Here is an 11,862-nt window from a genome sequence, read left to right as displayed (position 1 = left end):
TCCCACGCTGTGCTCCAGGCAACGGACCTGCGCGCTCGAAGCTCCCACGCCGCCCCTTCCCGCATCTCGCGGCCCGGAACCCGGGAGCTCGGCACCCAGCCCAGGTGCGCTTGTGTGTTTTTTAACGAGAGACCGGGGCAGGAGGGCAGCGGCTCCAGGATGGCTGCGACTGAGGCGGGCCCGGGCGTGGCCAAGGCTGAGGGCGGGGTCAAGCTTAGGGGTGGAGCCGACGCCTGGTCGGCTGCAGAGCTCTCCAGAGCTCCTGCTGCCGCGATTCGGTCTGGGTCCCGGGCCACCCACGGGGCGGTGGGTGCTCTTTGGCCTTGGGCTCTGCAAAGCCCTGAAGGTAAATCAGCCTGGGAGACGGGCAGCTAGAGCGCTAGGGGACCAACGACGGGGGCGGGCGGCTGGCTGGCGGCGGAGGGGAGGGTCCCGCGGCGAGTTTCCCGAGAAAGCTGAACTCGTCCCAAGTTTCTTGTGCATCAGTTTGCACCCGGCGAATTGGTGGCTGTCTCTTTCCGTGCGGGTGGTGTTTGGGCGCGGGAAAGACGCGGAGGTGATAGGATTAATCCGCCAGGGCACAGCCCAGATTTCTGTACTGGACTGCTCGGCGTGGTGGGCGCAGTTTTTGCCGCAGAAAGGGCGGGTAATTGACGCGCAGTTGTGTCCCGCGCGGCAGCCGGGTGATCCCCGGGCTCAGAGCGCGCGTGTCTGCAAGGCGTGCCTGGTTGTCCGGCGGCAAAGTTCCATGACTTCTTTCCTCTTTAGGCAAGACTCACTGGGTGCTGTCCGTCCCCCCCCCCCCCGCCCCGCCCGGGGCTGACGCCCGAGGCTCTGCTATGGACGGCAAGAGCGAAGTAGATTTTTCCAGCAACAGCTTAACCACTTTGTGGCGGAGGCGTTCAGCCCCTCAGCCCCAGCTGATGGGCCGGAGCAAGCCGAGGCCCCAGTCCTACCAGAGCCCCAGCGGGTTGCTGATCACGGATTTCCCGGTAGAGGACCGAGGGACGCTCCCCGCGGCGCAGACTCCGGCCCAGGTGCCCACCGCCTCCGACGGCAGGACGATCCAGAGGAGCCCCCTGCTTCTGTGCGCCCATCGGAGGTTGGTGACCAATGGGAGCACCGTCTCCCCGGAGTACAGGGCTGTTTCTCCTCGGCTTCGACGGCCCAAGTCACCCCAGGAGCCTAGAGCGGCGTCGGGCGGCTACCCCAAATCCCCAGCGAACGGCACTGCGACTTCGCTCGCGCAGCAGCCGCTGCACCGCCCGCGGACTCCTCATGCGCCTGGCCCTTGCAGCCCCGAGGGGGACAGGGTCGGATTCCCCGCCAGCCCCCTGCTTTCGCCTGCTGCAAATGCGCTTACCCCAAATACCGCCTCCCCAGGCGCCCGTTCGCTGTCCGGCCAGATGGCTAAGGACCCTGAGCGGGGACCTTCGAGACTCTCTCCCGCGCCCCACAAAAGGTCTTTGGAGCAGAAACTCCCCCTCCAAAGGCTTCCCTCACAGGAGAACGAGCTCCTGGAGAATCCTTCAGTGGTTTTGAGCACAAACAGCCCCGCCGCCCTCAAAGTGGGGAAACAGCAGATCATTCCGAAGAGCCTGGCCTCGGAAATTAAAATAAGTAAATCCAACAGTCAGAATGTGGAGCCCCACAAGAGACTGCTTAAGGTGCGCAGCATGGTGGAAGGCCTTGGAGCGCCCCTGGGCCCCGCAGAGGACGAGGGCGAGGCGGAGAACGACTTGGACAGTCCGGGGTCTCTGCGGAGAGGCTTGAGGTCCACGTCCTATCGCAGGGCGGTGGTCAGTGGCGTTGATTTTGACAGTCCTACCACCTCGAAGAAGAAGAACAGAATGTCCCAGCCTATTCTGAAAGCAGTGATGGAAGACAAGGAGAAGTTTTCCAGCCTGGGAAGGATAAAGGTAAGAATGGGCAAGAGTGTCTGCAAGTTAGGCGTTCACTAAGCCACAAGTGAAGGTGATGGGGGTGGGGAGGAGGGGCAGAGAGGAAACCAGAGGTTATTGTTCTTTTTTAATTCTGTTGTTTGTTGATCAGACCCGTGCACATTTATCTCTTGCCCATTCTGTTGCTGGCAGGCACAGCCCAGGTTAATGCAGCTTCATGGGAGAAACTAAAACTCTTAATTGTTTTAATTTTCTAAGTTCGGGCAAAAAGTGGGGGACAAATGGGGAAAAAAAAATACAGAAAATTAAGTATTGGCTGAGTGAGCCCCGAACAGTTTTAATACAGGTAGCTGAAAAGGGGATGGTGGGCAGGCGTGGATCTGCACTCTTGATTATGTGGTTGCCCTGCCTGGTGCTTGTTTAGAAATGTCAGTCATTCGTTGCTGATTCATCACAGCTGATGCAGGAAAACTGATTTCCCTTGGGCCTATTGATTATTTTAATTACTTACACTAATGATTTAATTACTGAATTATTTTTTTCGGTGGTGATCACATACTAAATACCATTCAGGTAAAATGTGAATTTTAAAAGTCAGTTGCCAGATCACAAAAGACATAGTCTGTCATCTTTGCTGTTTCTGGTTTCTCTCACCGCGCTGCCTGTGGTTGTGTCTTATTCCCATTTTGTGCCCACTTAATCCTTGAGTGCATTTAACAAGTTGGTAGCTGAAAACTTCAGGTTCGAGTGAATGGTGTGGTGTTGCTCCCAGATAAAGGCCTAGGAGCTGTGCTCATTAAAATATGACTAAATATGACATAAAGAAATAGGGAAAACTAGGGAAGGAGATTTTGGAGTGTGCATGTGCTGTCTTCTCCAGACGCAAGACAGATCTCAGCAATCGGGCAGGAATTCATTTTGGCAGCCACATCTTTTCTTGATTAATCAGAGAGTCTATATAAATGTCACATGTGTAATACACAAGCAAGCCTGTTTTATTTTAGATCCCATGGCCTTAAAGAAGTTCCATAACATTTTATGTGTTTTTTTCTTTTCCCCTCCAACTCTGCAAGTATAGCAAAGTTCAATTTAACAGTGATGGTGAATCATGAGTAATGAAATAAGCTGTACTACTGGTCATTTGAGGATTCTCAAGCTGTATTGACAGAGCATGGGGGATATTGTACATTTTGTTTCACCTTTTTAGTGAGTTGTAGTAGTCATATGAGTGAACTACTCCAGGGATCATCTGCTGTATGCCTTTGGAAACCTAATGAATGTAATAACAAAAAAAATACTTTTTCTTAAAATAGCTGTATTTTCTGTTTGGGTCACTCATACATAGTTTGCTTTGCTTTTCCTCTTTTTGCTTTTCTTGTTTCTTAGAAGAAAATGCTGAAAGAACAAGGAACATTTGATGGGGAAGGTAAGCATTTGATTTTCCAGACTTTTATTGCTGTTTCAATGTGGAATATCAATTATAAGTTGAAATCCAACTGAAGTTACAAAAACACAAGATGAGAAAAATGTACAACTTCTTCACAAATTATACAGCACAGAGCTCTGCACTAAGCTAAATTCACCAGCAGTGAGTAAGATTAATGGCATTCTTTGTAAGCAGATGACTTTGTCAGACCAATGTTCTGGGATTTTTAATTCTTCTCTACTCTGGCTCCATCCCCACCTCCCTCAAAAAGTAGAGAAAGAGTAAGGGCAAGCTCTAGCCCTTTAGTTAAATATTAAGTTTGGCATTTAGATCTTAAGTCATATTTCCTTTGACTTAATGTTCTTTTCCCCATATTTCTACATTTTAATATCATTTCTGACTTCCTGTTTCCTAATCCAGTTTCAATTTGGGGGAAATCTAACTCTCCTGGCTGACAGAAACATACTCCTAAGAATTTCGAACCCATATAATATTTTTGTGAAGGATGTCAAAAATAAACGCAGCTTTCACCAGGTGTTGAAACCCTAATCAGATTAGCGGACTTCATGTAAATAGATGGATCCAGTGTCAGTGGTCTGGAAGAGCACAAAGGGAGAAGCCCCAGGTGCAGTGCTTGTAGGGCTGGGGGAGTGTGGTGGAGGTGAGGGTAGTTACTTTCTGTCATGCTTTGAAATGCTAAGATTTCCCAACCTTTAAAGAGCAACGAAGAAGGGTATGCCCCTCTACAAGTAAATCTAAGGTAAAACCACCCAGAATTATATCACCTTGGCTGACTACAAAACATTTCCCTATATAATTCTTATAAAAATCAGTTCTCATTGGATCATTTAAACATGACCAGTTTATAAAAGTGTATTTACTGTACCAATCTTAGAAGACTGTTCTCTATGAGGAAGAAACCCAGATACAGTACTTTAGCTGGCTGGGATAAATTCAGATTTTATAATTGAGGAACCTGGAAGCTCGGAGAGTTTAGTACCTTGTGCACTTTCACACAGCCAGGGCTAGGACAGAGATCTGGTTCTTAGTCCAGTTTGCTTCCTCTTATACCCCCGTTATGACTGTGCAGTGAACAGAGCATCTATCCAATATCGATTTTGAGAGATGCTTTGCATCTTCTGGAATTTGATAGTGGTTTTGGGACCTTTGCCTCAAAGGGTTAAACATGTCGAGCTTTCTTGAAGTCCGAGGACAGACCTTCATTACAACTAGTTTTATGTTGTTTCCTTTTACAAGGAGCTGTTTCTGTGCACCCTCTCGTCTCTTCTCAAATATGATGACCTAGAAATTCTTTTTCACATATATGTACATGAGGAATGCAGGAGCCTTACAGTTAATGACTAACAAGAATGTAAGTCAGGAAGCTGTGTGGTAGAGTGGTGAGAACCTGTGATGTTGGAACCAGGGGTCTGAGTTCCTGTCCTGCTTCTACTCATCTATTGAGTGACAGTGAACAAGCCTCTTAACTTCACTGAGCCCTCAGTCTCATCCTGGGTAAAATGAAGCTAATAATACTATTGCCCATGTTGTTGTGAGAATGAATGAATGTGTATCAACAATGTGTGCGTATATTTTGTGCCACACACTAAGTACTTTAAAGGACACCACAGAGGTGGGGAGAACTCAAGTCTGTACCCTCATAATCTGCTTTACATATTCAGAACAATCAGAGAACAGTAAAATCTTGCATAGATTCCAGTATTGCTTTAGTAATGGTGCATATGGAACATGCTGAGAGATGAGGCAGATGTTTGCTGGCTTCAGTAGGTGGGAAAAGCATTTCAAACTCAGTATGTCCCAAACCAAACTCATAATCTTTCCTCTAAAGGTGAATCTCTTCTGGAGTTCCCATTTCCTGCTTTTCCATTGTTGGACTCATAGAGCTAGGAAACATCCTTACCACCATAGCCAGTTGACCCCCATATCCAGCCCATCCCCCCAAGTCTCCATTGTCTTTCACTGACCACTTCAGTAGCATCCTAATTAGTCCCTTTAGTAGTCAATATTTTGCTTTTCCAGTCTAATAAAGTCTTTTCCTTTTAGTGGATTCCCATTGCAATCGGGATAAAATACAACCCTTACAGTATGAAAGAAACTCAGTCCTTTTGGACTCAGGATAAAATCCAGTTCTTTAACATTGCCTGCAAAACTCTGCTTCTTTGGACTGTCTGGCTCTTCCCCCTAAACTCACCTTACACCCTTTGTCCGCTAGACACCCATACTCCAGTGAATGACCTTCCTTTGTTCTTCTAAGGTAATATATGTCCTCTTGCCTCAGGGCTTTTACATGTGCTTTTTTTCTGTAGCTCTGTAGTTTCTCAGCTTTCAGATCTTAAGATATTCCTCATTAACACCTCTCTGACCCCCAGACTAGATCATATCCTGCTGACAGTCTGTTCTCAGAGCCCCTGTATGTAAATCTTTCGGTTTGTGGGTATGTATTTGTGCAAGGTCATTGTGTCCTCAACTCTAAAATGACTTGCCTTCTCACTTGGAGTAAAAAAACCAAAGTCCTTTCAATGACATTGGGGCAAGTCTGCCCTGTAGTCATCCCAACCCCCAACTCCTATACTTTCTCCCCTCCCTTACCCTATTCCAGCCACACAGGCTTCCTTGCTGATCCTTGTACATATAGATGCACCAAACAGACTCCTGCCCCAGGGCCTTTGTACTTGCTGTTCTCTCTGATGGGATGTTCTTTCCCCAGCTGTACAGGTGGCTTACTTCCTCACTTCTTTTAGATCTTTGCTTAAATGTCACCTCTGTGAGGGCTTCCTGAACCACCCTGTTTAAAATCTACGTATCACCCCTTGTAACATGCTCCTGCTTTCCCTGTTTTATTTTTCTCCATGGTACTTATCAGCATCTGATATATTATAAAAGTTACTTGTTTATTTATTGTCATTCTCTCCTCACTCTGATGTCAGCTCCACGAAGAATGAGATTTTTATCTTTTTCTGTTGTTGTTCGTTGCTGTATCCCCAGTGCCTAGCGGTTGCTAGCGTCTAGTAGGCATTTTCTAAATATCAGTTGAATGAATACATGAATGAATGACTTTGACTATTTTTCTCATTAAAATTTTAGCTCATGAGGGCATGGGAAGTGTCTTTCATTTTCTATTTACTCTCAGCCCTTGGCACATTGTGAATGTACAGTAAATATTTGTTAAATAGATAGACAAATAAAAGGGTGTAAATTCAATTTAACCTAAAAAACAGTGATGTAACGGGACATGACCTTCATGGGTAGCGGACAGAGACATGGAAACTCTGCTTCAGTTGGCATTTCATGTATGGGCCCTTCCCCTTCCCCTGCAGATGAATTGGGGATAGAGCTGTGTGAGTGAGAAAATCACTTTTTGGTAATGACTCTTCAGTGACAGAATCCATTTGTCTCTTGTTTAACTGGAGACCAAACATCGTATACGTATAAATACGGATGTTTGTTTAGAACAAGTAGCATCATGATGGGGGGCAGTTAGTGACATGTAGGATTTGGTTTTCTTGCAGAAAACGCTGTTCTGTATCAGAACTACAAAGAAAAGGCCCTTGACATTGACTCTGATGAAGAGTCGGAGCCCAAAGAACAGAAATCAGACGAAAAGATTGTGATTCACCATAAGCCACTGAGGTCCACGTGGAGCCAACTCTCTGCGGTGAGTGTGTACCTTCTCTTTTTCTATCTGTGGGAGTGAGAAGACCAAGTTGTGGACATTATGCCTGGCTGTGGTTTTAATTTTTTCTACCAGTGATCCTGTAACCCTAAGGAGAAAGACTCTTCTTTTTAGATTGTGAAGTATTTCTTGAAACTCTGCAGGCACTAGTGAGAACATGAACTTTGACAGTTCTGATCAGGAAAATTTATCAGGTTTTTATAAAATAAAAGACTGATGTACTATGGACTCTGGAAACTCTTCCTACTCAGTATCTTTTCTTGTTTTCTTTATGGAGTGTGTATGTAGTGGTAGCTTAATTTATCCTGAGCTTTACCGTAATTATGGCTATATATACATATATATATGTATGATATATGTCTATGTACCTACGCACAACAAGGAACTTATTACACTTCTTCCTTGGAAATTTCATTTGATAGGGACACATTTATATTTTCTTGAAAATGGTTAATGAATGGCATTCTGTTCTATCTCCCTGTGTGCATCTTTTGTTTGCGAGTGACACTTACTTTTGTGTGGATGAGTAATTTCTCCTCTCTGCATCAAACATCTTTTGTTTTTAGCCGTAATTTCTTTTCCTCCTGGCTTAACAATGTCACAGTGTGATGCTTAGTTTACTTGATGTGAGTTTGGGTACATCATTTGTGGACATCTGATGCATTACCAAGTAGGAAGGAATTCCCGTAGCTGGCTTGGGTGGTAGGAGTATTGCATGAAAAACAGGCCAGTGCAGCTCTGTGAGACCTTTGGCAATATGGGAGCAGAAGCGATTCCCTCTTAAACCGAAATGAGCATTGTTCAGAGTCAGGAATCTCATGTATTTAGGGAACCCGTCAACATAAGTGAAGAAGTTGTATATGTTGGCGCTCATAAATTTGACCGTGGAAATGGGTGCATGTTGATAATGGGGATGACTTCTGGCTCAGGCTCTTCCTCCCCTCTTCTGCCCTGTGTTGGAATTCAGAATTCTAGAAACCAAGCCCTTTCTTCCTGTCTCTCTCACACCCCCTAATTTTGTTCTAAGGAGAAGTTACGTATTTCCAGTCCCCCCACGGTGTGACACCCTTAGTGTTATGCCACAGATTAAAATGCCTACAGGGGCAGAGCAAGTAGTGTTATAAGTGATGCTGGTGAGTGTAGGTGATGGGGAGTGGCGGGGACTCTGGTCCATAGGCCTTGTATGAATTGAGCAGCGGACACTTAGTTCAAACCAGCCCCGTGTGACAGTATTTTCTGATATTTAAAAAAGAGAATACAGAAAGCCAGATTTTTACGAGTATTATCCTAATTCAAGTTTTAAAAAATGTTGTATGAGCCCGACAATATCTATGAGCCAGACTTGGCTCCTGTGCTAACAGTTTGCAACTTCCGTGATGCTTCTATGAATTTCGCAGTGGTGAGGTGGTATCATCTGTCCACAGAACCGGCATACTGGTAGCCTTATTCCCTAATCTGATGATCTTGTGGTGTTATATACCAATGTAGATACTTGGAAAAACTGGTGACAAGGCCCACACAGGCCAAGGTGGCTCTAAATGGCTGTCATTCCATTGTTGGTATGGACCATTTGGTAGAAGATCCTCAAGAAGAAAACTGTGGATTTTTTGAGTTCTTTCTCTGGGAGAGCAGCTGCGTTTGTTAGCACAGGCCTAAATCCTTCTGTTGTTCTTTGAATGCTAAACAAAAATGTGTACTTCTGTGTCACTTATACTCTGTTCCAACTTAACTTTAGTACCAAAAACCAGGCTGCCATATTTATGCCTCCTGGAGTTTGGCTTTCATTTAGATTAACAAATGCACATTGAAATAATACTACATATCCTTCAGTACAACTTCAAATATGGGCATGTGTTTTATTTGGCAAAGGATCAATGTGCTGATATGCCTTTTGTTAACAAGGTTGATATCAGAAGACTATCTGGTGATAAAATGTAAAGCTATAAAATGGGTTCTAATTGCAGCGTGTGTTATCTTGGATTTGAGTGTTCCCAGGAGGCTTGTGTGTATTTATTGTGTTGGTGGCAATTACATTTAATCAAAGCAGCATGATTGGACTTTGCCACTTTGCATCACTTGGGCACCAGCCTGCATTTTCTTTGTGCCTTTTGCGTCTCTGTTTCACTTTTAAAACATATTAATTTTTTTTTATTATAAAGTACTTCAAGCATGTAGAAAAATTAAAACTTAAGTTTGTGTAATAGATTTCCAGGTACCTGCCATCCAGGTACCAGCTTGAACAGATGTTAACATTTTAACATATTTATTTCAGGCTTCTGTTTTTTGAGGCAGATTCAGTTAACCATCCTCCTCTCCAGTCCTTTTCTCTTTCCTTCCTCCCCAGGGGTCATCACTGTCCTGAAGTTCTCTTCTGTCCTTCCCACGTGGGTTTTCTACCCACTAAAAAGTTGCAAGCAGCTCTGGCTTTTAGGAAAAACAACAGAAAGCAGCGATTACTTTTTTAGAAGCCTAGCAGTTAGTAAATATCCAGGTTGCAGTTAGGACCCTAAAGAGAAGAGGCTTCATGAATTCTGAAAAATGTCAGGATGTTTTCTGTAAAGAGTAGACACCTCCGTTTTCTCTGTCTGACCTTGTGCCCTGATCTCTCCTTGTAAAGGGGCTACAGCGTTTAGGGCAGGTTTTGGAACACTTCAACTTTCCATCATCTTTCCATGCTTAACTTTTAATAATACCAAATAGGTAGGGTAGTCCCCATCCTGTCTTTAACACAAAACTCTTCCTCGAGTAAGGCCTTGATCCCAGAAAGGGAATAGGACAAGGGGTTTTCTGGCAAAGGGTTAGGTCTCAATTTAGCATCTACCTTGACTTTCTACTTGGGAGGGGTGCGTGTGAGCACACCTGTGCATTAGCTGCTGTTGATTGTTTTATTTTGTAAAAATCTCTTATCTTTGTTGCCAACATGTGACTGCCTCCTGAGGTGATGAAACTTTTATCGGTTGACTGTAACGAGCATCCAGTATGCAGGAGACTCTTTAGAAGAGCCGCAATTTGCAGTCATTTCTGGTTGTTGTGTAAGGTCCTGAAGCCTGCAGTCTGTATGTAATTTGTCTTAGTGTGTTTGTTTATGATGTGTCTCCTTTGGTTTCATTGGACAACTACGAAAGGTGGTTCTCCGTGCATGGTGTTGGGACAGGTTTAACTGTAGCATTGTGGTCACCTAGGAATGAGGGAGAATTAGAACTGAGTTAGAGAGGCATTTAATTGGGCCTTCATAGGATAGAGAAAGTCTAGGCTTCCATAGTTGGATTACAGTGACTTAGTGGTGAATGTGTGTAGCAGTGTGGCTTTGCTGACGGGATCTCCATGTAGAAGTGGGGTGTTCTCCATCGTCAGGAACACAACCTGGGCTCCATACTGTCATCAGACGGTGCCAGGCTTACTCTTCCTTCACTTGATTGTCAGAGGATATCGATCTATTCTTCATCAGAAATACAGGATTTCTTCATTCCAGGGAACATAACTTTATGCTGCTCTTCAGGCCTTGGGGAACACTAATATATGAGAAACAGATGATCATGCTTTCCAGGTTTTAGTGGATCATAAGTGGAAGAAATTTGAGGTTTCAATTTGAAAAGTCATTTTTGTCCCCCAGAGATCTGTGCCCAGAGACAAAGGAACCTGCCATACACAGGTGAATGGCCCAGCAAATCACCTAAAATGGCATCGTGAGGACTAAGACAGCAGTTCTTGGATCTCTGGGCAAAGCTTGTGGGTTTGAAGAAAAATATTGATTGTATTATTAGTGTGGGATAGAACACTGAGTACCTGCTACAGTTAGTGCTAGGTGGGTAGCAGCTGAGTCCTCCATGCAAAGTGAGCTTCAGGTTTCTAATCAGTTTCATCCTTTAATGGGATCCCGGAAGGATTTACAGTATTACTGAAAATAAAAAATCTTGACTGGAGTGTTTTTGCTTTTGTCATGACTTGACCCCTCCCCCATCACGTGCTATGCATTGGACTAAAAAATGACAGTTGCGAAACCGGTGTTTGTTTTGTTAAGTTCCGTGACAGCCCCAAAGCCACACTTGCCAGCCATGCCCTGACCCCATTTGTTTGCCATGGGGTGTGTTTGTGTAATTTCCACCTCCTTGACACCCCAGGTACCTTTGACAAGGGTGCTCAGGCTCCAGAGGCAAAAACAAGCACACAGGCAAACTTTCTACTTGGATTCAATACCGAATGCAGTCACCTGACATACACCTACTATAGTCATCCTCTTACTGGACTCTTCCTTTATACTTGCTGACACGTGGCTTTATCAGTAATCTTAAATCATTTTGAATATTTCTTCAGTTTGCTCAAAAATTTTAAACTCTATTCTGGAACTGGTTTTTTATGTTTTCTTTAAAGTACGTCTTCAGCTGTCCTTAGTGTGGCTAACTAGGTTCATATCTAGAATTAGGACTTTGGTCTTTTGAGTTCTGGAATCAGCTCCTAAAGACACACATAGTTTGCTCTGGTTGACCTTCTGGAACTGCCAAATGAGAAAGGGCGATTTGAAAAATGGCCATTTGATTATAAATGTAATTTCATTCAGTTGAAAATGTGACACACTTTGGAGTCTTTGGCAGTTCCATTTGGTGGGACTTATTCTTTTAGAATCTACACCACATTTATTGTGAAAGACACTGTTTTCTACTGAAAATCAGAGCTCAACAGATGTAATAAATCTGAATATCCTTCTGTTTGCAGAAATGCTTAATGCATTTAGAGGTCATCGACAATTTCATCCTTTTCCCTTACATTTTCACAGTTGTCTGAATTAATTTTCAGTTGTTCAGTGAGTTGCTGCTTAAAATAATCTCTTGAGTCATAGAATT

The 11,862-nt window shown here is 44.3% G+C and overlaps 1 protein-coding gene across 1 annotated transcript in view; it reads left to right on the top strand.

Moving 5' to 3' along the window:
• Window positions 1-275: 275 nt before the first annotated feature.
• Window positions 276-11,862, top strand: part of ARHGEF26 (Rho guanine nucleotide exchange factor 26) — a 140,457-nt gene continuing 128,870 nt past the window's right edge. The window contains exons 1-4 of the mRNA XM_061193533.1: window positions 276-346; window positions 769-1,919; window positions 3,288-3,327; window positions 6,858-7,003. Of these exons, the coding sequence (XP_061049516.1) occupies window positions 840-1,919; window positions 3,288-3,327; window positions 6,858-7,003 (1,266 nt within the window). The 5' untranslated portion in view covers window positions 276-346; window positions 769-839. The remainder of the gene's footprint in view (window positions 347-768; window positions 1,920-3,287; window positions 3,328-6,857; window positions 7,004-11,862) is intronic.

This window comes from Eubalaena glacialis, chromosome 6 (assembly GCF_028564815.1).
Source record: "Eubalaena glacialis isolate mEubGla1 chromosome 6, mEubGla1.1.hap2.+ XY, whole genome shotgun sequence".
NCBI classification, from domain to species: domain Eukaryota; kingdom Metazoa; phylum Chordata; class Mammalia; order Artiodactyla; family Balaenidae; genus Eubalaena; species Eubalaena glacialis.
The sequence above is the reverse complement of the archived record's forward strand: the minus strand, read 5'-3'. Positions and strand labels throughout refer to the sequence as shown.